Source organism: Phacochoerus africanus, chromosome 16, assembly GCF_016906955.1.
Source record: "Phacochoerus africanus isolate WHEZ1 chromosome 16, ROS_Pafr_v1, whole genome shotgun sequence".
Lineage (NCBI taxonomy): Eukaryota > Metazoa > Chordata > Mammalia > Artiodactyla > Suidae > Phacochoerus > Phacochoerus africanus.
The window spans coordinates 11,841,642-11,867,435 of record NC_062559.1 but is presented as its reverse complement, the minus strand read 5'-3'; the positions used below and the strand labels follow the sequence as shown (position 1 = coordinate 11,867,435).

At 43.1% G+C, this 25,794-nt stretch overlaps 1 protein-coding gene across 2 annotated transcripts in view; it reads right to left on the bottom strand.

The window, feature by feature from the left end:
• The window catches only part of DGKI (diacylglycerol kinase iota), a 471,782-nt gene that overhangs the window by 288,225 nt on the left and 157,763 nt on the right, over positions 1 to 25,794 (bottom strand). For both annotated transcript variants that reach the window (XM_047763504.1, XM_047763505.1), the window contains exons 2-3: positions 17,953 to 18,061; positions 4,849 to 4,944 (exon numbers count right to left, since the gene is read on the bottom strand). In XM_047763504.1, the coding sequence (XP_047619460.1) occupies positions 4,849 to 4,944; positions 17,953 to 18,061 (205 nt within the window). The remainder of the gene's footprint in view (positions 1 to 4,848; positions 4,945 to 17,952; positions 18,062 to 25,794) is intronic.

The following is a 25,794-nucleotide window of genomic DNA, read 5'->3' as shown; positions in this document are numbered from 1 at the left end:
CCAAATATCCATCCCGGTACAGCAGCAGGAGGTCCTGAATTTGCAGGACAGCATTAGGAGTTTTAAAGGGACTATTGCCCTGTCCCCATACAGCAGGGTGACCGTTTCATAGCAGCCACTTTCCCCCTCCAGGCTGTCTTGGTTTAGATAATATGGCCCTGCTTCCTAAGCACATTTATAATGTGGACTCCAAGTGTCAGTGCATAAGACACAGGCATACACACACCCCCTCCATCCTAATTCCATTCTTACCTAACACATGCCCTCTGACGTGCTTGCACATGTCTCGCCATCACCTCCCCCCTTGTACAAAGCTGGTTCCTCCCTCTGAGTTTGCTCATGTGCCTCTCCCTGCCTGACATGCTCTCCTTCCCCACTCAACCTACATCAATCTTACCCATCTTTTAATACAGTGTTCAAGCCCCATTTCCATGAAGCCACCTCTGTCTATTCAACCCACACTGATTCCTCCCTTCCCTTAACTTCTACCCATGACATTTGCTTTGCTAAAATAGAGTCAGGAGGGAAAGGCACCTCCTCCGTGATGGATTCCATCCTCCTCCAAGTGCGCTGCCTGTACTTGGTTTAGAAGCCCGCAGGTTGCACCTGCTTATGGTAATTTAGTTCCGCACCCAACAGGTTGGCCTTCTTCAAAGGTGGTTCATTAAAAGAAATGAGAATGCATAATCTATTTACACTTGCTTTCCTTTTTTTTTTTTTTTTCTTAGACAAGTGCTGTTCAAGTCTAAAAAAGCTGCAAATAGAACATTTAAACTGGAGGCTTTCTTGGAGGTCTCCTTGTCTAACCTCTTACCCACAGCAGAGGTGCACCCCCCCTCTACGGCACCCTTCATAGACACCTCCTTTGAGCCCATCTCTCCAGGCGCCTTGTTCTCTTGCTGGCTGTCCAAGCTCTGATAGTTCAAGTCCTTCCTTGTAATACAGTATTTCTCAAAGTGAAGTTTGTAGGCCATCTGGACCATGACCATTTGAGGTGCTTGTTAAAAATCACAGGTTGCCAAGTCCAGCTGCAGGCCTACTGAATCAGCATTGGGACCAAGGATAACAACAGTGCCTTACATTGTTAACAGGCTTTCCAGGTGATGTTTATTACACCCGAGCGTAAGATCTACTGCTAGAGTCTGTGGATTCTATAACTAGAACGAACATCTACCTTCCTAACTGCGGAGAGCAGGACACTTGCCTTTTCTTCATGGCAGCTCTTCTAATGCTGGAAAATGTCACTTCTCTCTCCTTTCCTTCATTAATATGCTTTTATTATTATTATTATTATTTTACTTTTATTATTAATATGCTTTTCCTTCATTTAATATGCAATTTTGCAAAGTCCATCAGTTTACATGCCCACCAGGTGACAATGAGTGTACCAGTTTTGGTCGAAACTAGCCAGCAGATATTCTCATTTTACAAATCTTTGTTCAACAGGCACATGATGTTGACTCCCCATAATTGTTTTGAGTGCCTTTGTTTATATTTATATATATATATATATATATATATATAGGCCAGTGGTAGTTCTTTTGTCAACTGTCTGCTCTTCTTTGCTTTTTTAATTAGAGTTGATTCACAGTGTTGTGTCAATTTCTGTTGTATGGCAGAGGAACCCAGTCATACTTATACATACATTCTTCTCGTATTATCTTCCATCATTTTTCTTTGTTTTTTCCCCTGCTTTTAATTCATTATGTCAGTGGTTGTATCAAGTAAGTCTTGACAATGCATTATCTCATCAAATTCTCAAAACAATACCCCCTCCCCCCCCATTTTACAGGTAAAGAACCTGAGGCTTTGTAACCAAGCAGGGCCCTGTAGGGCTCCTGGGCACACAAGCCTTTCTGTGTCCCCCATTTCCTGTTTTTAGGGAGTAGGCCTCAGCCTCCATGACCTTCCCTGAGTTCCAAAGGGTAGCTGCTCATCAGGGAAGGGAGGGGATGCAGAGACCACGGAGGAGCAGTGGTTCCCGTCGTGGCGCAGTGGTTAACGAATCCGACTAGGAACCATGAGGTTGCGGGTTTGGTCCCTGCCCTTGCTCAGTAGGTTAACGATCTGGCGTTGCCGTGAGCTGTGGTGTAGGCTGCAGATGCGGCTTGGATCCCCCGTTGCTGTGGCTCTGGTGTAGGCCGGTGGCTGCAGCTCTTATTAGACCCCTAGCCTGGGAACCTCCATATGCCGCGGGAGCGGCCCAAATAGCAAAAAGACGAAAACAAAAAAAAAAGAGCAGTGCAGCCCTGGGGCAGGTCCTGCTTCCTCCTCAAGGAACATACGTAACAATATCTTTGAGCCTTTCTGCAGAACTAAAACCCCCAACAAATGGAAGACCTCCTAGATGAAACATTCTTCATTTCAGGAAGAAGGAGGACCACCAAGACTAGTCCTGGAGCCACTCAACACCAGCTTTGAAAGACAATGTAAGCTTGCCTCTACCCTGATCCTATTTTCCTCTCCCCCAACTATAAAACCACCTCATAATCCCTTCCGAGGTGGGCACGGTCTTTAAGGCATTAGCCTGCTATGGCCCCCTTTGGCTGGCAAAGCAATAAAGCTGTCTTTTTCTCCTTCACCCAAAACCCTGTCTCCATGTTTCTATTTGGCAACGGCAGACAGAGGCTGAGTTTCGGCAACAGCTTCAGGTCCTAATAATGAGGAAAAGCAGCCCTCACTGATTTATTCCCTCATTTAACCAATGTCATCTTCCTGACACTGTGTAAAGTGAGTTAGAAGAGCCAAGTATTTGGAATGAAATTATGAGGAAGGTTCAAAAGAACGCTAGACATTTTCACAACTCTATTATGTCCTTACATCTCCTTAAAATTCCTTTTTTTTTGTTACTTCTCCTGGCTTAGACATAATAGTGACGAAGTTATAATTAGTGCATAGCAATGCTATTTAAGGATACAAGGTTTCAGGAGGATGTATGCACCTGTTCGTATTTTTGCCAAGAGAGGTGACATATGGCTGACCCCGAAGAAACATCAGAAAAGGATCAAAGGGAGTAATTTGGAAATGTCCAGAAATCAGGCAGAACTCCATAACAAATTACAATCCATGAGTGGGCAGCAGCAACCGTAGGTAATAGTTCAAAAGTATATTTGCAAGAAGGATTAGCTTTCATTTTTTCCATTTTATATTAACAAGACCAGTGTTTATGCAATTAACTAAGATCTAAATGTTAATTCATCATTTGTAGGTTTTTAGTCCAAGCAGCTGAGCTTCTCTTGGTTTTGGTTAATTTAATCGAATTTCACGCAATTATACTTTAATTGAAAATACATATGCATCAAGTTGAAATGATATTTAAATCAACTGAATTTACAACCAGATTAAAAGAAATGCAAACAACCAAGTACAGATCTGAGTTGGAAGCAAAATTAATTTCATCCTACTCCATTTTTCTACCTTGAAGGTAGCCAACCAACACCCAAAGGTCAGGAGTTCTCAATGTCACACAGCCAGGGGTAACGCCGAGATTCAAATCCAGGTTTCCTGACTTTGAATTGTGAGTCTTTACAGCTGGGTCTTGAACTGACATTTAACTCTTCCCACCCTCATCCAATCAAACCTCTAAAACTCTCATGAGGTTTTCCAAACAAAATCTATAAACTCAGCATCAAAACAGCTAACGTGATTTTTAAAGATCATAGTTCCCTGGCTTTGTGATTTCGGGCAGCATGACCAAAGTCCCTGGGGTATATATTCTTCTGTTAACTTGGATAGAAACTCAAATTTCTCCTTTGTTGTTCAAAGAAACATATTCCCTCGCATTTGCTGGGTTCTACATTTTACCCCAAATCCTTCTTTCACATAATAAACAAACTATAATAACCTAGATGGGAAAAAAAGAATAGGTATATGTGTATGTATGACAGATTCACTTTGCTGTAAACCTAAAGCTAATACAACATGGTAAATAAATGCTACCCCAATAAAAAATTTTAAAAAGCAAATATTAAAAAAAAGAAAAAAATCATTATGTCAATTATGATGCCCATTTCCCTAAAATAAGAAAGAATAGTAAAGAAGAAAGCAACGGTGTGTTCGAAGTTTCCCATCACTCTTTTCAGGCCCATCATTTTCAACTACACAAAAATTTCAAGTTCGCATTCTCAACACTCAAGATTTTAGTTCCTCACAACTGACTGCCTGGCAACCATGCTCTTTTCACAGAACATAAAGAGGATTTAACATTTAAACAGATTGTTCCAAATAGGGACAAAGCAAAAACCAAAGCGACTTTAATATAGTTGACTGTTGATCATTTCTATAGGTTCTAGAATGTTATGCTCTGGAGCTTAATCTGAATTTTTTGGTGAGGCTACATGCATCACCAGACTCAAACCTGTCTTTGCAGCCATTTCCATCTTCAGCCACCAGAAGCCCCCCGACCCCGCCACACACACACACACACACACACACACACACACACACACACACACACACACACACACACACACACCCCTACAAAGAGAGACCCCTCCAGCAGAGACCCTTCCCTGCAGACTGCTGTCTCCCCACCCAGACACCCCTTCCCCACTGGGCATCCCTCATGCCCAACACACTAACAAAAACCCACCCTGGGTATCATCACAAAGTAGCACTTTATCCCCAGGTTCAGCCTGCGGAGTCAAGAGAAAAACCTAAAACTATTACAGTGATCCTTTAAAAGCCACATTAACTTGATGAAGCTCTGCCAACTGCCTCACAAAGCACAGGTTCTTTCCAACCTCTGCCTGGAAATTCAGGTGCAGGTGACCCCTCCTGCCTTCAGACCCAACTGCCCGGCAGGCTCCCCCAGAAAGGCCAGAGCCCAGGGTCCGAGGCCGCACTCACTGCAAATCTGACTTGGCAGCTCTCCTCTCCCAGGTAGCACAGGTCTCCCGAGACGTTGGTCTCCAGCCACAGGTGCTCTCCATTCACGGCGTTTTCCTGGAAGGAAAAGACCCACCTGACTTCAGTTTTCTTTTTAGGCATAAAGGCAAGGGTAGGGAGAAGACTCAATTTAAAAAGAAAATTAGTGAATCCAAGGAGTCTAAACACTTCTCATTTTACCCCAGAAAACACTGCTGGGGTTGGTCCCACCACAATTCTAGAAACAGAAAAAGGTGTTTGGAAAAACTCTGAGCAACCATGAAGATGTTAGAACTATAGGTGTTTTACCCACGTGTGGTCATCTTCGAAATATATAACAAATGAGGGGGAAAAACCTTAAGTTATTCATTGCAGGGCCTTATACATCCAGGCCCACTGTGGAGCCCATCACAATAGAGATCAAAAGTCAATGTCTACTCTCCTTAGCAAATTAGCAAAAAGGAGGATAGCAGCATTAAAGCACTTTAAAGACTGCTTGAAAAAAAGAATATATATATATATACACACACATACATATAGACTGGGTCACTTTGCGGTACAGTAGGAATTGATAGAACACTGTAAATCAACTATAATGGAAAAAATAAAATCCTAAAATAAAAAATATCTATCTACATCAGTAATGGGTAAATTACACTCCTAAGCCAGGGGCTTCTTAAAACTTAGCTCTAAGTTTTAAGCCACCGTGCGTGTAGCCAGAGCATAATAAATTTCTATTAATCCAAACATTTTACCAGTTCAATAGGGCCTTCTGGGCCCAATTCTAAGTTTTTCAAATGGAATGATTTCTCTGCTTCTAAAAATATTCACGTACTTCTGGTGGCAAAGAGAGAATAGTCTGGAACTCTTGTAAAAGTTTTCAGATAGTGATGGATGAGGACAATACAAGAAATAATTAAAAGGCATTTCTTTGCCAGGACTCCTAAAGAAATCCAGCTCCACAAATATCCTACTACTGGTAACTTATCATCCAAGTTTAACTTATAACCATTTATATAATAAAAGCCCTTTCATCCTTTCATTCTTTAATTCATTCAATAAACATTTATTCCACACCACTGGTGTCAGTCATTGGGTTAGTGTGGTTATCCATAAATTAAAATCCACCAGAGAATACAGAAACTAAACACATAGTTATCACAACTAAACACATGGTTATAACAACAAATAGAAACTTACTACAGCAAAAATCCTGCTATCTCTTTTTAAAAAGCCAAGCATTGTAGTGAAGTATTATATAACCTTGTATGTTGCAGTGGATAAAAGGGCAAAAATCCTTGAGGATACCAATCTAGACAAGCCAGAAACTATGTCCTGGTAGGTCAGGTAAGGTACACAGGAAAGGGCTAGCCCAGAGAGCTGGAGACTTGCAAGACGTCAGCCTCCATCCTCCGTATGTCCCCTGTAAACTGCAGACCAAGGCAAACATTCAAAACGGTTGCTAATAAATCTTGCCACGGATCCCGGCATCGCGGGAATGTTAAGATGAGCTAACGGCACTCCTGAGCGGAGATCTGATAAGAAGACTGACCTTTATAAGGGAAGAGGGTGAGAAAAAGGTGGAGGCTTCCTGCCACAGTGAATCAAACACACGTGTTCTCAAATTTGACTGCTCATTAAAATGAGCTGGTGAGTTTTGAAGAATACCTGGGGACCATCCCTTCCCCCAGAGAGTCTGCCTACAACTCGTCTGAAGTTTTCAGCTGTAGGGATGGAAATACCATTTGCTGAAAACCCAGGGAGAAGATTAGCGTAAGAGCAGAATTAGGGAGTAAGTCAAGAGTTCAGTTTTTAATTTAACTTAATTTTTTAATTGAGTTATAATTAACATTCAATATATTAGTTTCAGGTGTGCAACATGGTGATTCGCTATGTTTACACATTATGAAATGAGCAGGGCAAGGAGTTCAGTGTTGAGAATGTAAAATGTTGAGATGCTCATTAGACCTTTAAGCAGAGATGTTGAAAGGGCAGGTTTTCTTATGAGTCTGAAGTTCAAAGAAGAGGTTTGTACTGTTTGAATAATTTGGGAAGCAACCATTCATTGACAGGAGCGCAAGCCATGAGAACGAGTTCAATCACCGAAGAACTGAATGTGGATGGAAAGCTCTGGGTCTTGAGCTGCGGAAATTCCACTCGGAGTTTGGGAATATAGGAAAGATCCAGCAAAGGAAACTGGGATGGAGTCTCGATGGCCAACGGGGTACAAGGAAAACAGGAAAGCGTCCAGTGTTTCCAGGAAGAAAGTGCCCCTCGAAGAAGATCTGTGTGAAAAGCCGAAGACTGAGAACTGGCGGTTGGATTTAGCCCTGTGGACATGTGAAGTCACTGATGATCCTGACAAAAGCAGTAAAAGAAGAAGGAAGGAAGCCTGATAGAACTGGGTTCAGGAAATAATACTATTAACTCTAATTTCAGACTTGTATAGGAAACCCAATTACTTCTCACTACTTCTGTTACCACCCAGTCCTCCATCATCTCTGGCTTGGAATAGCCCAGCAGCCCCCCAACCGGTGCCCCCACACTCCTCTTGTCCTCCATGGTCTGTTCTCCGCAGAGAAACCAAAATAATTGCTGTAGAGCGTAGATCTGACCAAGTCACTGATCTGCTCAAAACACTTCAATGGCTATCTATGTACTAGGAAGAGCACCAGGTTCTCACTTATCTGGTCCCTGAGAGCATCTCTGACTTCTTTTCCTGTCTCTCCGCAATCTCTTCTCCTGTCCCGTGACCTCACTTTCTGTCTCTCTCCTGCTCGGTCCCAGACCTGCCATCACACCAGTCAGTCTCCTGCATTCCTCAAGCCCACAAGGAAGCGCTCACCTCAGGTCCACTGACTTTGCTGCTCCCTTGACTGACAACTGCTAACCCAGAAACCTGCGCAGCAGCCTCATTTCATTCAGGTCTCTTTCGTTCGTTCACAGGTCCCCACATCAAAAAATGTTCACTGCACGTTCTGTTTACGACATCCAAAGTGCTCATTCCTCTCCATTCTGACTTGTGTGGTTAATTTTGTTTCTTTTTGGTCACCAGATCAAGTGGTACTTCCTCAAAGAAGCCATCACTGACCCCAAAGTCAAAGTCAAGTTATTTTGTTAGTTTCTCTCTTAAAACTGTTTCCTTCCCAACATTTATCCCAGCTGGCAATCATTTAGTCGTTGTTCATTCACTGGAACAAGTATTTGAATCATGCTTCCCTCTTATGCTAGATTCTAAGCTTCATGTGAATATTAAATGTCCAGCACCTCACTTAGCACCTGGCAAATAGAAGATGATAAACAAATTTGGGGAACTGAGAAGATGAAAGTCTAAAAACCAACGAATGAATTGCATTCTTGTTATATGCAACTCCAAGGAAAAGAAAGAGTAATTCTTTTTATCTGCCCCCTAGTGTGGAGTCATAAACTGTGAGAAGTAAATATGGATGCCTAAAAGATCCATGAAAGATGCAGAGTATTTAAAAAGCGGCATGCAAGGAAAACTAAGCAGCCCTTTTGCTAGACTACAGTTTTCCCCTGCCTCAGGCTCTTCTGGTACATTTGTCTTGTCTGATGCAGAGTAAAGAGATAACATACCCAAAAAGAGGTCTGGCCCGCAACGATACACAGGCAATCTCTCTAAGTCCCTGGAAAGTACTCTGCCCGATTAAAAGCGTCCTTGCTTACCTGGGGACCTTGCACCAGGCCAGATATTCTAAACTAGCAGTGACTTATGGTGAGGCATATATCAGCTCACCCTCCAGAGGGGCAGAGGGCTAAAGTCAACGATGCAGACAGTCAACACTGTCTACCTGGCCGAGCCCCAAGCAAACTCGGACACCGAGGTTCAGATGAGTTTCCTTGGCTGGCAACACACCATATGTGTGGCCACATCACAGTTGCTGGGAGAAGTTAGCTCGGTCACCAGTCCCCTGAGAGAGAAGTGGAAGATCCTCGGGTAGAAATCTCCGGGGCTCTGCACCATGCACTTCCTCCCGTGGCTGATTTGAATCTGCAGCTATACTCCTATGTATGGAGCAGGCCATACATAGGAGTATAGCCGCTTACAGTAAATTCTTTTTATTTTTCCTGTTTTATGGAAGTAGAGTTGATTCACAATGTCGTGTTAATTTCTGCTGTACAGCAAAGTGACACAGCCATACATATACATACATTCATTCCCATATAGTTATCGAAGAACCCTGAGTAAATTTCCCTGTGCTACACAGCAGGTCCCCAAATGAACATCCAGTCCATATACAAAACCATGCATTTGCCAGTCTCAAATTTCCAATGCATCCCTCCCCCAACCCTTCCCCTTTGATAACCGTAAGTCTGTTTCCTATGTGTGCGAGGCTGTTTCGGTTTTTTTTTTTTTTATATAGTTGAGTAATATACTCCATTGTGTATATGTACCACATCTTCTTTATCCATTTCTCTGTCGATGGACACAAAGGTTGCTACTATGTCTTGGCTATTGTAAATAGTTCTGCCATGAGCATCGGGGTGCATGTAACTTTTTAAATTATGGTTTTCTCCAGATAGATGCCCAAGAGTGGGACTGCTGGATCAAAAATTCTGTGAGTCCTTCCAAGGAATTATTAAGCATGAATGTGGACTTAGAAATTCCAGAACCTGCAAGTGAGGGTAGTCTGGGGAACTCCTGGATCCCGCATAAAGGTAACCAGCTGGGTGGCATTCACACCGGAATAGAGTTATTTTCTTCTAACAATTCTGATGACTCCTTCTCCAGTTCAGTGTTAATAAACATGGGTTCTGGGGTCAGACTTGCTACTTATAACTCTACGACCTAGGTTCTAACCTCCGTAGATGTCAGTGTACTCTCAGCACTAAAACTGTAATAGTAATTATTCTACACTCACAAGATCACAATGGTATACAAATGTGAAAATGCATAAAATTCAACACAAGTGGGAATTTCTCTTGCACCGAGCCCTTATGGGTTGGAGTATTTTATTTATTGCAGTCTAGCCTATCCCAGTTAATACAGGAGGTATCTTCCGTTTACTCAGAGTTTTGTCTGGATTTCCTTTCACTGTCTGCATCATCTTCCCTCAAGTTCCTTATCACACACTGAACAACAGCATGTCTCATCTCTGAGTCCCAGTTTCCTCTGCTCTAAATTCTACTTCTGACATCCTATCCGATATTTTACACTGCTGTTAACATTATGTTTTAAAACATAGCTGTGGTTGGTTATGCCTCTCTCTTGCTCAGGATGCTAAAAAAAAATTCCCCATTATTTATAAAACAAAATCCAAACTTCATCCCACATACTAGACCTTTCCATTCACGGTACCAGTCTGCCTTCCTTATTCACCTTCATACCTTCTCCTCGTCTGCGACTCTTCTCTATAGATATAGTCATAGTTTCCTTCTCTGTGTCCTGTTTTTGTTTATTCCATTCTCCACACCCAGGCTATCTCTTTCTCTCCTCTCTACACATCCCTCTTGAAATTCCAACTCAAAAAGTACACAACTCAGAGCCAGACAGAAAAAAAAAAAAAAAGCTCCTCTATTTCTAAATGAAGATAACATTTCTTCTGTATTAGTGGATGCTGATACAAGCCCCTATATGATACAAGCCCCTATACATATACACAGACTTACAGAGATCAGCCTGTCTATAGAGCTAGTACCTAAGCGTATAGATCCACCTGTGTGGATACAGATGTGGTTCTTGGATTTCAGGTTCTACTCAAACCCTTTATAAGTAAAAGGATAGAAGTTAAGGAGGAGAAGTGTTACAGACTGAATGACACAGAGAGGGGACACTGACACCAGAAGCAAATATTCTACACAAAATGAAGACATTTGCGTGTTAAAAAAAAATGTTTTGAAACAATGAAGAAAAGTATAAACATGTATCCTATGTAAACACCCTCACAAAAGGAAAAACTGTCTCCCCCTAAAAATCTTCAAGTAACATTAGGTAAAATCTGTCTGGGATGTTTGAGATCCATGCTGTGCCATAAGCATCTGGTTATTGAGTTCATGAAATGTGGTTCCCCCTTGCTGAAATGCGCTGTCTGCAAAACTCATTGCAGATTTTTTGTTTTTCGTTTTGTTTTGTTTTGTTCTGTCTTTTTAGGGCCACACCTGCGACATACGGAGGTTCCCAGGCTAGGGGTCAAATCAGAGCTATAGCCGCTGGCCTGCACCACAGCCACAGCAACATGGGATCCGAGCTGTGTCTGCGACCTACACCACAGCTCACGGCAACACCGGATCATTAACCCATTGAGGGAGGCCAGGGATCGGACCTGCATCCTCATGGATACTACTCAGATTCGGTTCTGCTAAGCCACCATGGGAACTCCTCACAGCAGATTTTGAAGTGTCAAAAAAAGAATGTGAACCCCCTTGCTGATCATTTTTATATTGGTTACATGATGAAATAGTAGTATTTTGGTTAAACAAAATATTAAAATTAATTTCACCTATTTCTTTTTATTTCTTAATGTGGCTCCTAAAAGTTAAAATTACTTTCTGGCTCATAAACATTTCTGTTCAACCGTGTTGGTTTTGATAATCACTTGCCAAGAAGCAAAAGACTAGACCCAGACACTTCTCAACTGACCTGTGAAGTTGCTAGATTCTATCATTTCTCCTAGCAGCCAATGCAATTGACTTCCAAAGTCTCACAATTTTAGAAAATAAAAGGCTCACGAGGGTGCATCAAATCAGGCTAGGTCTGTCCCACTATTAACGCAGCCGACCAGGGCCAGCACCTTCACTGGTTTACAGCCCTTAGTCCCCCGCTCTGCTCAGCAATCTGACATCTTAATTAACCTGACCTGGTGGTTTTTGAAATGGGGATGAAGTGAGGGAAGATATTTCGGGGCGGGGGCCGGGGGGGGGTGGATTCACTGCTGGTGATGACACCCATGCCTGAAGGCACAGGTCTGCTAGGACTGGCCATCTGAAACCAGACTAAAATGAGAGCAAGTGCAGCTGGGAACAGACACACACACACACACACACACACACACACACACACCTGCCTCCTTCTGCCTGTTCATTGAAGGTTTCCAAAGATAAGATGACCTAGTTTGAAGTTCCCATTGTGGCACAGCAGAAACAAGTCCGACTAGGAGCCATGAGGGTGCAGGTTCAATCCCTGGCCTCACTCGATGGATTAAGGATCTGGTGTTGCCATAAGCTGTGGGGTAGGTCACAGACACGGCTCGGATCTGGTGTTGCTGCGGCTGGCAGCTGTAGCTTCGATTCAACCTGTAGCCTGGGAACTTTCATATGCCTAGGGTGCAGCCCTAAAATTAAAAAAAAAAAAATGACCTAGTTTCATAACCCAGTTTAAACCAGTCCTATGTGGAGACTGTTTCCCTAATCTAGTCCCTGAATCAAACAGTGAGGCAGGGTACCTACTACGCTATGTTTTACGTGCCTAAGAGAAAGCAACTTCTTTCCTTAACGTCATCAACCAGAGGAGAAGAAGGGTGGTCTGGATTCAGGACCTGGCTTTGTTTCTGTTTAGGCTCTGCTTTCCACAGCCTCGGGATTGGAGGACATTTTCCAAAGAGGAAGGAAAAAAAAATAAATTGATATCAAGGATGCTACGTTTAAAACCAACATGCCTTTGAAGAAAGATCCTGGTGGCTTTTCCACCATCGCTTTGAGATTTGTTTTAGGCAGCGTAATGGGCAAAAGCAAATTACAGAAGAGAGGAGGCAGAGTGAAGACCCGCCTCCTACATTTTCTGCTATAATATTAAAAACAGGGAAGAAATCTCTAAGTCTAAATTAAGTCTCCACGGCAGGAGGGGCATGTGACACTTAAGAGAAGACACATATTATCTATGCAACAGACTCACTTCCAAGTGGGCTAACTCACTCTAAACTGGAAGCTTGGATTCCAGCCCAGGAGAGGAGACTATTTTTCCTTTTTTTTTTTTTTTTTTTTTTTTTTTGAGCGCTACTCCCTTCCTTTCTAGCAATTTAGCTTCTTGTTTTCCCCACAACTGGCTTGGCTGACATCCATGGCATGGTGTCAAAGGCAGCAGCCCCCATAGGTTGTCACCACGAAAGGGAAGACAGGATGCCACTGGGAGGAATGAGATGATCAAAAGCCCTGTGTGTTTTAAGACTTAACACAACGCACTGGATTAGGAAGGAAATTTATGAACAGGTATGTGGGACACAATAGCATAAATACATTTATTTTTCAAACAACGTTTTGACTTTCAGGACCTGGAGGTTCCCTGACTGCCCATTAACTCCCAGAAAGATGTTCCTTTCTTGCTGACGGAGCAAAAAAGCTGCACTCCATCAGTCCTTGACATCTGCTCGGCAACTACTAGGCCTACAGTGCTGCGTTGTCCACTATGAAGAAGAAGAACAAGCAGAAGACACTGTTCCTCCCTTCAAGGTGCCTGAAATCGAACTAGGACCTCAAATAAGAAAGTCAACCAAAAACCATGAATTTGGCTCTAAGGTAATACACCATGGGTAGAGGTTTTAGGAGGGATCAGAAGCGAATAAAATCAACAGAGCAATCTCAACTAATAAGATGAGCAGAGCCTGGCAGAGAGCAGGAGTGGAAATTCTGTAGGAAACAGCAATTTCCCCATTGCACGAAGCTGAATCACTGTAGCCAAGAGAAGACCCAGGATCTGTAACGAGTGCTGCTCTGGCTACTCCCCATTGTTAAGGCCTCCATCCCTGACATGCATGGAGGGGAAGGCCTGGGCACAGGCAGCCAGAGCAAAAGTTGGCACAGAGTCATCACAGAAAAATGAGACTGGGTCGGGGGAGGCAGAGAATCCTGTAAGTCATAATAAACCATCTGAGTAAATTGTAGCCAAGGAGAAGTTTCCAGACGTTGAAGAATAGACTCGAAACAAGAAAGAGCTAGTATTTATCTCTAAGGAGGCACATGAGGATATGAAAATGGAACACTTCAAGGAAATTGTTAAGTTTACCTGCCCAAAGCACAAAAACTGACTCCTGCGACAGTGTTCTCCTGGCCAACATGCATGGATGCTCACCGTCTGGACTGATCTGAGTCTCGGGCAGCCACAAGCAGACCGCTCCTCAAAGGCCGTGGCAAGAGGCTATTTCGTGCCCCTTCTACTTTGGCACAGACCAGGGCCCTCCTGGATTCCTACAGTAAACAGAAACTTGGGGACAAAGATTCAAATTCCAGGTTCACCCTGATCTGTCTCGCAATTTCAGACGCACCATGAACAAACTTTTGTATCTGTTTTCCCACCGACACGGGGAGAGGGGAGGTGACGTAAGTCAGAGGCATAGCACTGCAGGCCTTTGAGATGACACTCATCCCCTGAGCAAGGTGGTGACGGAGCAAAGAGGATTTCAACTTGAGAGTCAAGGGGGCAGAATGCAAAACAAGGCATCCTGCGCCACCCGTTATGCCAGAAGCATCCCTTAGCACTTCCGGGGCCGCTTAGCTCACCAAAGACAAGCAACTGAAGTTCCCTCTTTTTTTTAACTTTAAAAACATTTTTGTCACCCTCCTTCTCATCTGGGAAACTCTTGAGAGAGGCTCCAAGCCAAATCAGGACTCAGTAAATAGTGGATGAGTAAAGATGGGCGATTTTAAGGCATTTGGTCTAGAGCTCTGGGCTGATAGAAGGAGAGAAGTGGCCAAGCTGCTTTTTTGTAGGGAAGCAGATGAAGGGGTGGAAAAAGGGCGAAGGATATAGGTCAAGCCAGAGGATGAGCCTTGTTCTTTAAACAGAACAAAGAAGATCCTGGTTTAGCTTCTTGAACAAGCCAGCAAAGGAAAGTGACAAAAGAAGTCGGTGTGAAACCACTTCCGTTAGGGTAAGCCGAAAGTTTGGAAGCAAGGGCAGGTTTCAATAACAATAACAAAAGTCACTGAAATGTTTTTAACCTCCTGCTCCTTCCTCTCTTCTGAGAAAAATCTTTTATGCGATTGTAATAAGGAAGTGTAGGACTGGTCACTGGCTTGTTTGCTGACAGCAATATTAGCCCACAAATATGGGGTTTGGCTCAGAGTCACATCTCTCTCTCTCTCTTTTTTTTTTTTTTTTTTGCTTTTTAGGGCTGTACTCAGGGCATATGGAAATTCCCAGGCTAGGGGTTGAATCAGAGCTGCAGATGCCAGCCTACACTACAGCCAAAGCCCCACGGGTTCCGAGCCACGTCTGGCACCTATACCCCAGCTCACGGCAATGTCAGATCCCCAACCACTGAACAAGGCTAGGGATCAAACCCACATCCTCATGGATCCTAGTCGGATTTGTTTCTGCTGTGCCACAATGGGAACTTCGAGAGTAACATCCCATAACTCCTTCCACGTCAGATCTCTAAATAAGTCCTTGGATGGAGTATCTTCAGAGACGGTTTTGTTTCGCTTCCAGTGTTAAACATCTCCACAGTGTTTCCTGCCACCATCTTAGCACATCAGGCCACCAAGACAGGGTGGCCACGGTCCAAAGGGATGGGGGATTAAAGATGAGCTGCGCACGAGCAGCCTTACTTCCCGTTTGCTCTTCCCTTAGCAGGTACTGCAGCCTGCCACCAGTGACCACGAATCCATGTTGCTGAAATATTAGGGCATACCTCTCCACAGGAACCAGAAAATAACACCCTCTAGTCAATCTTCGGCTCAGGAAGGAAACTTCTTGCCAAAAGCATTTTCTGGTAACTATTTCCAACATCAAATACAGACGGAGCATCCCTCCCCACACCCCAGTGATGCTCTCTATACCCCTCTATTCTAGGGGTCAGCACTCTGTATTTTCAGCTGTTGATGTCTTTTCTGTCCACTGCTTTCTAAGCTCCTGGAAGGTAGAAATCATAGCTTCCTCCCCTCAGAGTCCCAAGGGACCAACACAGGTTCCAGAACAAAGCAGGTGTTCAACAAATGTTGATGAACCAACGGATTCATCCATTACTTTATTTCTGAAGGAATAAATCAGCAGGCTGCAGAGGTGACAAAGAACTTTCACACTCAGGACCCCATTCGATCTTAACAAGAGCCGTGAAGTCCCCTGGAGGGAGGTGTCACAACTGTCCTCATATATAGACGAGGACCTTGAGGCTCAAAGAAGTCAGGTGGCTTGGCCAATGTCGCACAAGGCGCAAAGAAATGACTTCATGGATGTTTCTATTTAAACAATCTAAACTCTCTCTCCCATCTGAACCTTGCATCTCAAATACGGTCCTGCTACACTGGATCAGAGGGTGTGGAACATCATGAATATTAAACTAATTTGGGGGGAGGTCCCTGATTCATAACATCCTCTCGTCATTGGTCCACGTATATGCCTCTTATATTTTATTTATCTGATTGTTTACATATTTAATATAATTGAATCATAAAAACACTGGTGTAAATATATTCTACCCTCGGTCGTGGCTTAAGAGTTTATTAAATAATTGCCCTAGACTACAAGGAAACTCATAGCGAGAGGAATATTCTTTCTGAGCACCAACTCAATGAGAACGGGTGCTACCTGGGCACACTCCTGGGACTCTATCAAGGAAGACGCATTTCTATTAAGTCCCATCTTTTGCCAGGTACTTCATACATTACAATACATGGGTATGTGTCCAGAATATAAAATAAAGATTTTCGTAAGTTTGTTCTTGGGAAAGAGGAAGACACATGATAGTACAAAAGGACCTTAAATCATGGCATAGGTGCTAAAAATAAAATTAAGCTGAATTTAAAAACTCCTCTCCTTTCCCCCCATCCTGTCACAGTCTTTCTTATAGGAGGAAAAGAACATGGATTAGTCCCTCTGTTCAGCTCAAGCAGAAATGTTAAACCAGGTGCATCATTGGAGTTTCTGCAGTGGTTCATCGGCCAGGAACCCGACTAGTACCCATGAGGACACGGGTTTAATCCCTGGCCTCGCTCAGTGTGTTAAGGATTTGGCGTTGCTGGGCTGTGGTATAGGGTGGCAGCTGCAGCTCCCATTCCAACCCTAGCCTGGGAACGTCCATATGCCTCGGGTGCAGCCCTAAAAAGACCAAAAAAAAAAAAAAAGGTGTGTCATCAAGACAGGACTGAGAGAATCTCAGAGCAGCTTCAGACTGTTTCCTACCTTCCTTCAGGAAGGGACAAGGCTTTTCAGGCCACAGTCAGAATGTGTGTGACTGGGTCACTTTGTTGTACAACAGAACTTGACAAACATTGTAAATCAACTATACTTTAATAATAATAATTTTTTTAAAAAGTGTCTGCAGCCAAACTTGACTCACCAAAGACTCTTAGTACCTGTATTCTCACTGACTTAAGAATGTCACACTGTTATCTTCAACTCAAGTTTTGTAGAAGCCTTTTGGTTAAAACATGAAAATCAGCTAACAGACAGCAGACGCAAACTATTCTGTACAGGATGGATAAGCAACAAGGTCCTACTGTAGAGCGCGGGGAACTATATTCAATATGCGGTGATAAATCACAATGGAAAAAAACATGAAAAAAAATACGTGTATCACTACATCACTTTGCTGTACAGGAGAAATTAACACAACACTGTCAATCAACTACAGTTTAATAAAATAGATGCTATCAAAATTAAGCTAATATACCCACCCCCACAGATACAAGACCCATCGACCTCTGGGTCGGGGAGGAAGTGTACCCAACAGGAGGACATGGGGGGACTGGACTGTAAAGTGAGGTCACCCTCTCTTAGGGAAAAAAAAAAAAAAAGGTACCAACAAAGAAAAGGGCAGCTTGAGCTAAGGAAACCAAACTTGGACTCTGTGGTGTTGCTCAGGCTAAACTCTATGCCTCGTCACCTTGGCAGGGATGAATACAGCATGTGCACAGAGGGCCTTTTTATCTCACAGCTGCAAGCCCAGGCAAGAGTGTTTCAAAGGGTTCAGGAAGGTTTTATTTTCGTCTTCAACACGTCTGACTTCCTACAAAGGAGCGAGGCTTTTAGGAATGGGAAAACAGAGTTCACAGCTTAACTCTGTGAAGACGGATCGGTGAACCACATTGAAAAATGATTAAGCAAGTCTTGCTGGTAGCTGTAGGAATTCTGAGGCTGAGAGAGACACACATGCAATGGAATGATGTTTAAATGAAACAACCGACACCTACACTCCAGTCCAGAGTCGCTCTGGGCTCCTTCGCGGGACCATTTGCCACAGGAAGGCTGAGGGGACGTGCGGGAGCCAGGTGCTGCAGGCCTGCCCGGGAGATGGCTTTCCTGCAGCAAGAAGAAAGAAGACAAAGAAAAACCAACATCAGAAAGGAATACAGAGCTAAAAAATTTCCCACGGGGTAGAAACGATGCCTGATTAGTCTCACACATACAAAAACCTTTGCAAAATGTCGTGGAATATATTCTCGAAAGTGCATGGTGAAGACAGAGGGCGGAACGTCTCGAAAGACAGGGAGGCTGGGAGGGCCACCTTGGGACACTATCATGTCAGGACCAGAAATTAAAACGAAAGCTCCAGGAGTTCCCTGGTGTCTCAGTGGGTTAAGGATCGGGTGTTGTCACTGCTGTGGTGCAGGTTCCATCCCCGGCTGGGGAACTTCCATGGGCACAGCCAAAAAATAATAAAATAAAATAAAATGCAAGCTTATAATCAGGATAGAGGGCAGAATGCAGGTCTCTGTGTTTATAGAAAAAGCCCTAAGGCGGGGGTGGTCACAATTCTTGGACAATTTTAAAGCTGCCAGAGACTAAACGCAAACAGAAGCAAGCTTGTGAGGTCTTTGATTGAAATTCCTCCATTTCCCAGCCAAGAGCTCTACAGGTTCACTCTTGCATGTCTCAAAAACATCCCTCCTTACCCCTGCAGAGGAATTCAATGAACAGCTTAAGGTTCTAAGTTGGAAAAATAACAATTTGCATTTGCCAAAAATTCACAATAATTTGAAAGGCCAATATCAGAGTTCTCACTGTGGCTCAGCAGTAACAAACCCAACTAGGAACCATAAGGTTTCAGGTTCGCTCCCTGGCCTCGTTCAGTGGGTTAAGGATCCAGTGTTGCCGTGAGCTGTGGTGTAGGTACCAGATGTGGCTCGGATCCCACACTGCTATGGCTGTGGTGTAGATGGGCAGCTGCAGTTCCCATTCCACCCCTAGCCTGGGAACTTCCATATGCAACAGGTGTAGCCCTAAAAATAATTTTTTAAAAAGGAAGGCCAACATCGTACCAAGGTGCCTGGTAAGAAAAATCCAAAACACACTGGTTAGACTGTAGGTTTGTTGAGTGATAATATAACAGAACTCAGGTCAGAAAGGAGGGAATGAATCAGGAGAGGTTGAGAAAGTCAAGCCCGACCTTGGTCTGCAAAGATAAGAAATAAGAGGAGCTGCTTTAGCAAGCAAGTGTGGCTATTGCTGAGTAAAAGAAAGCAGGGAAAGAGAAGAGCACAGCGGAGAGAATGAGGATAGCAAGGTAAAGGGAGAAAGCAGGGATCTCCCGGGGAAAGCTTGCGGTGTCATCATGAATAATAGAATTCCAATTTCTTTTTTGTTTTTGTTTTTTTTATTAGGGCTGCACCCACGGCATATGGAAGTTCCCAGGCTAGGGGTCAAATCAGAGCTGCAGCTGCTGGCCTCACCACAGCCACAGCAATGAGGGGTCTTAGCCACATCTTCGACCTAGACCACAGCTCAAGGCAACGCAGGATCCTTTAGCCCAGTGAGTGAGGCCAGGGATCGAACCTGCATCCTCATGGATACCAGTTGGGTTCGTTACCGCTGAGCCATGATGGGAACTCCAGAACTCCAATTTCTGAACAGCGCCATCAAAACTGTCAGACAGTGGGCTCGAGTTGAAACATGAGTGCTGATCCGGGAATTAACTAAGTGGTTCCCTGGAAGGAAGAGGAGCTTTCCTCTCCAGGAGTGTCCCCCTGTGCTTGGGGTGGGGAGCAGTCTTGTGATGCTGCAGCTCTGAGTCCAGACTGGGTCTGAGGGGAAAGCCCAGGAATCCATGCTTACACCTGCTCCCCAGGCCCTCCCTCCTGTCGCTCAAGTTTTCACACTGCTCTAGGGGAGGGGGAAAGCAAGGATTCTGATCTAAAATGAAACAGAGGATATGAAATGGAGAATTTCACACATGCGCCCTCAGGGAAGCACAGCTTAAGAACTAAGAGACCCATTTCCAGTAACCGCTTGATTTACAGGAGACAGAAACACATCCCTCAACCAATGAACATCCGCTGAGACGCTCTCCCCGTCCTCAAGCCAATGACTTTGCTGCCTGGACTCTGGCTGGACTCTCCCCTCTTTGCTCTCCTTCCCCGTGAGAAGAGCTCACTCCAAGCCATCAACAGACTCACCTGTCATTTACTACAGTTTGCACGTCCCACACTGCGGTGCTCCTGCTAGTCCCAAATAAACTCCATCTCTGGTCATTCGAGCTTGCCTCAGTTTATCTCTTTATTAAGGTTGATGGAACACATGTACTGCGGCTGGTGAGGGGGCACCGACTACCCCATATCCATCAGGGGAGGACTCGAAGGAAAACGTCATAATGCACCTCACCCCCACTCGCTCTCTGCAGCCTGTCTCCTAGGATGTAAGCACTGCGGTAAGAACCTGCCATCTCTGGTGCTGGACCTGCAGATGCACCAAGTCCCCAGGGAGGCCCAGATCCTCACAGAGAGGAACAAGGCCACATACAGACAGTGGGATGGGGAGAGGAAGGCAATGATGGCAGCCAAATAGACAGTGAACCCCATCATAGCTGAGCAGAATTGAGAAGCTTTCTTGGACTCTAGAAGACAGATGATCTCCCTGTTCTTTTCACTGGTCTTTACACACTCCACCCGGACATGGAATTTGTAAAGATAAGCAAGATGAACAGCAGCCCCCAAACCCAAGGAAAGGCCAGGTAGAATCCAGAAAAGAATCCAGATTATGCAGCTAATAAGCAAGGATCAAGTGTGTCTGAGATGTGCCCAGCCCTCTTCTCCTTCTTCCTCCTCTTCTTTTTTTTCCTTTCCCTCTCTTATATTCCTACCCAGGAGGTCCCAGAAACAGTGGATAGATCTTCAGGAGCTGGAAGTGATCATAGCAAGCTTGCCAGTAGCCTACTTTCAGAAGCTCCCACTGGTCAGTGAGCAATGTCCTTGCTTTATATAATCCCCTGAAGAGTCATTACGAGTATGTAGGTCTTTAATGAAGACAGTCTAATGACACAATATTTTCTCCCTCATTCTCATCAAGGCAAATAATTAACAACATCAACTCTGGCCGCTCACTCCAAAGCATATTCCATTTTGTCGAGCCATTAAGAAAAGAACTGGAAGATTCGTATACGGTAAGCCTTCAATCCCCGAGGCATCTTTCGTCCATCTGCTAAATTCTTTAGCATATTTCATTAGGACTTTTCTCTGGCTTTGAAGACCCTGCCTGAATCGTGATTCTGAGTCACGGTTTTTATCACAAGGGTGTCTGATCTCCATGGAGTTAGAATCTACACGTTCCACCTTTGATTCCCTAACAGTCACCACAACATAAATTTAAGTGTTCTGGAAAAACAAACAAAACACAAATGCAGCCTAAGCACAAAGCCTTAGAACAGCTGAAGAATTCTGAACTCTCAGGTGGATGAGAGAAATAGAAATCCTTAACTCTTTCCATAAACAGCTACAGAGAGTTGTGATCAGTAAAAAGAAAGACGAGAGGAAATAAAATTCTCCTGTCACAGTAGAAACCATAGGAGGCTGACCTCCAAAACCTAACGCCTCTTCCTTGTGGGGACCACCCGCAAATTGCTCGAAGACAAATTAGGATGCGAGGGACGTGCGTGTCTCTAGGAGACCACTGTGGCTATAGGATAAGAGACATGGTAACATTTAGCCCCGTTAACCCCTGCAACGAAAGTGCAGTCAGATCACAGACTCTCCCGCCTGTGGAGAGAAATAATAAAGGGTTTTGCTGATTATTTATTCCTTACTGGGGATGCAAATTTAAGGTCGACTTTTCTGTTGCATTAATAGAAGAAAATCGTCTATCTACTACTCCCATGTAAACATTAATTAGGGGAAACACGGGTAAGAAACATCCAAGTGGCTGCCATGTTGCACCTGTAAGTGGGCCTCGCAAAGTGACATTTCATTAGAAAGAGACTAGAAGAAATAGAGATGCTACATGGGTGGGGGACTTCTGATTATAGCTTTCCCTTCTTCTTAAATAACCAAGGGAGAAAACTTGCTTCCCAATCGTTCATATACGTCTACACATTTTGTTCCAAAATAAAAAAGCAATTCCATTCTTTATCAGACCTCAAATAAAATTAGAATAAGTTATTTTCCAATTTGGATTCATCTTGGTTGCAAACGATGACATTTAAGAGTCTGGTAGAATTGGATGTGTGCTGGGGTGGGGGGTTAGGCTGCAATGCGCTCCAATAAAAAAAAAAAAAATCAATGGGGTTTCAACGTCTTGTTCTTTCCTCCTGCTCAGACTCCTCCCAAACCCACAGTAAACCTGTGAAATGCCAATGATTCTTTCTATTAATTTTACAGCAGCACTTTGTTGGGGATGACTATAGTGGCAAAAGAGTCTTTGAAAAAGAGAGGCGTGATATTAACTGTGAAATGGTTATGAAAAGAAAATGTTCTATAATGAAGTTTCAGGCACACAGAGTCACCACGAATGTCAATTACCGGCCATGAAAGACCTTTAACATATTTAAAGCACAAAAGCCATCATCCATTTTAAATAGCATTCTATTATTTCCTTCACTTCACTCAATAAGACTATAAACTCCTAAAGGACAGGGCTCAATTCACCTACTAATCTTATTACATTCTGGCCCAGGGGTAGACACAGCATATATTCAATAAATACTTTCTGAGTTAATGAATGAACTTGACCAAGAAGCTAAGCAAAACAGCTTGCTGATTAGATCAAGGGTTGCAAAATCTGATTAGAATGATTTGAGTTATACCCCAGCCCTTACATTTTAGTGATATTCTTTCCTGAGAAGGCCAGAAATCCCTCAAAGCAGCTCTTTAAAGATAAAGGCAAATAGAGGTAGAATCCCGTGCTAAGAAGCCTAAATGACCTCAAAACGGCTTTGTGATCAACACGAAAATGGAATCTTATGGCTACAACATTTGCAAAGGGCATATGATAGTGTTAATATTTTTATAATGTACTTATCCTAAAAAGCATGCAACGTATACTCTGCATAAACAGAATTTTTCTAATTTTAAAATTGTAATAAATGAAATATGGTACAACAATCCCTTTTTCAGAGTGTCCAACTAAGGTTGTCTTTAAACAGAAAGATACAATTAGAAATTAATCTGTGTATATCTTCAGTCGCCCAGCAATATGGCAATTCAAGGTCTCATTATATATACCACTACAGAGAGAATATTAAATACTATCAATAAAGAGTAATCTAATTGAACTTAAAAAGAGATTTTTTTTTAATTTATGGAAAAACTTGTAAGTGGTTATTTAGCCAGGATACTCTCTAATTATCCACTTTGCAAGTTTCTCTCCATTCTGTTTATTTATAAACCTCTTATTCCAGGTTTATGTGGCTCCATTAATCAATTCATCCCCATCTCGCCAACTCTCTCCCCAAGTGATGCCGGCTGTGAGAAGAGAATCAGGAGCCCGCCTACTAGGACAAGAAGCTCCAGAGTCAGGAGGTCCCCTTAGCCAGGAAGTCTCTTAAAACAAGCAACTTTCACATTAGAAACTGGTGAACCCATCTCCTTGTTTTAGGAACTAGCTGCCTAAAAAGCTACTCATACCTTGGCTTAACTCCCCAAATGCCTCCAGTGAGCTCTTAACTATAGCACATGCTGGTGTTTCTCCCCCGCAAGAAACTGGCTCCAACTCTGTTTATATTCATAGCAGCCTACCACGCTTCTTGGTTGATCCAGACAAGCTGCCTGTCATGTTAAGGATGGTCCACCCCATGAAAAAATCATCCCACCCAAATTTCAAATATCCCACCAGAGATTTACTATTGGAGCCTACATCTTAATTCACTTTCCATGTGAACACAAAGTATTTTTCCACAGTCTTAATGGATGCTGACATTGTCAAGAATGTGATTATTAGTGAAAACAAAGGTTGGGTTTAGTTTCCTAAGGACTGTAAGTCATTCAGAAAATCACCGCTGGCATTGAATCTTCAACATGTCACACCTTTATTACTCTACATTGTGAGAGTGATGATTCTCCAGTATCCGTGCTCAAGCTTTGCCTGTGGCCGGGCTTGAGACTCAAAGTCTATTTAAGGGCCTTCAGGATGTTTCTACTGTGAATCAAGGGCTGACAACCACTGTTCTACGTAGATTGACAGGCATCTGACCACTTCATTATGTCTGGCCATGTGACTAAGCCTAGCACATACATACTAAAATATGCTTATCCACTCAACAATGTATTTAACGAATGTCTATTTCACACCAAACACTGTTCTAGATGCATAAGGTTCATGAATGAATAAAACAGATATAAAGTGTTGCCTTTGTGAAGTGTCTCCCAGGAAATACATTTTGCCAGGCACTGTTTCACTTTGCATTTCTTACATATCCCTAAGAATGAGGTAGATACTTTTTAAAAATGATTTTTATTTTATCCATCATAGCTGGTTTACAGTGTTCTGTCAATTTTCTACTGTACAGCAAGGTGACCCAGTCACACATACATATACACATTCTTTTTCTCACATTACCATACTCTACCATAAGTGACTAGATATAGTTCCCAGGGGTATAGAATAGGATCTCATTGCTTATCCATTCCAAAGGCAATAGTTTGCATCTATTAACCCCAAATTCCCAGTCCATCCCATATCCGCCTCCCCCCAGCAATCACAAGTCTGTGTTCCAAGTCCATGATTTTCCTTTCTGTGGCAAGGTTCATTTGCACCATATATTAGATTCCAGATGCAAATGATATCATACGGTATTTGCCTTTCTCTTTCTGACTTACTTCATTTAGCATGAGAGTCTCCAGTTCCATCCATGTTGCTGCAAATGGCATTATTTTGTTCTTTTATAAGAACTGAGCAGAGATAGATACTTTTATTATCCCCTAATTTACAACTGAAAAAGAATTACAGCACAGAACACTTAAGCTACATGTCCAAGATCACACAGATGGGAAGAGGTTCAAGTGAGATTTGAATCCAAGGATCTAATTCCAGACTGTACATACTCAACCACTGCACAACCCCACACCTGTGTGAAATGGTAACAGCACACACTTCTATAGCTAAAGAGACATACAAAGAAAACAAGCCTCCTCTTACCATGTTAATTTTGTCATTGCCTCCATGATAAACATATGCTCTCCACAAGAATGTAAGCGTCTAAGTTTCGGAGGCATTAGATCACACATAGTAAGAACACACCTTACCTTACCTTACCCATCACTAGCCAGGTAGTCAAGGGGCTTGACCTCTCTTAGCTTCCATTTCCTTACATGTAAAATAAGAACCATGTTATCCACCCCAGAGAGTAGCCATGATACCTTTTTTTAATGTGGGCAGGATGCTTGGCACACGACCAGCACAATAAATAGTCACTGCTATTATTATGCTCTTCCACATATTGGCCGTCCCCACAGCATCCAGCCAAAGCTAGGTATATGATCAACCTCTGAATAAATATGTGCTTTTTCTTCAATGACTCTCAAATATTCCAAGTTCCCTGGACACTTCTGTTCCTTCGATAAACATTTAACAAGCTTCCATGTGTGTTAGGCAGGTCAAAAGGGTTATTCAAACAAGAGGATTCTTCTTCTAGGCATGGTAAATAATTCCATGGTTGCTGGAGAATCTTCTTCCCTGACTTCTTAGAGCAAAATTAAGAAGCACCACACTCTCCCCTCAGACAAATTTATCAACGTATTTTTTAAAAAATGCAATCCAAATGACACTGGCATTATTTAATTATATTCATGGAAAAGAATGCAATACCAAAAAGGTATTTGTTTGTTTGT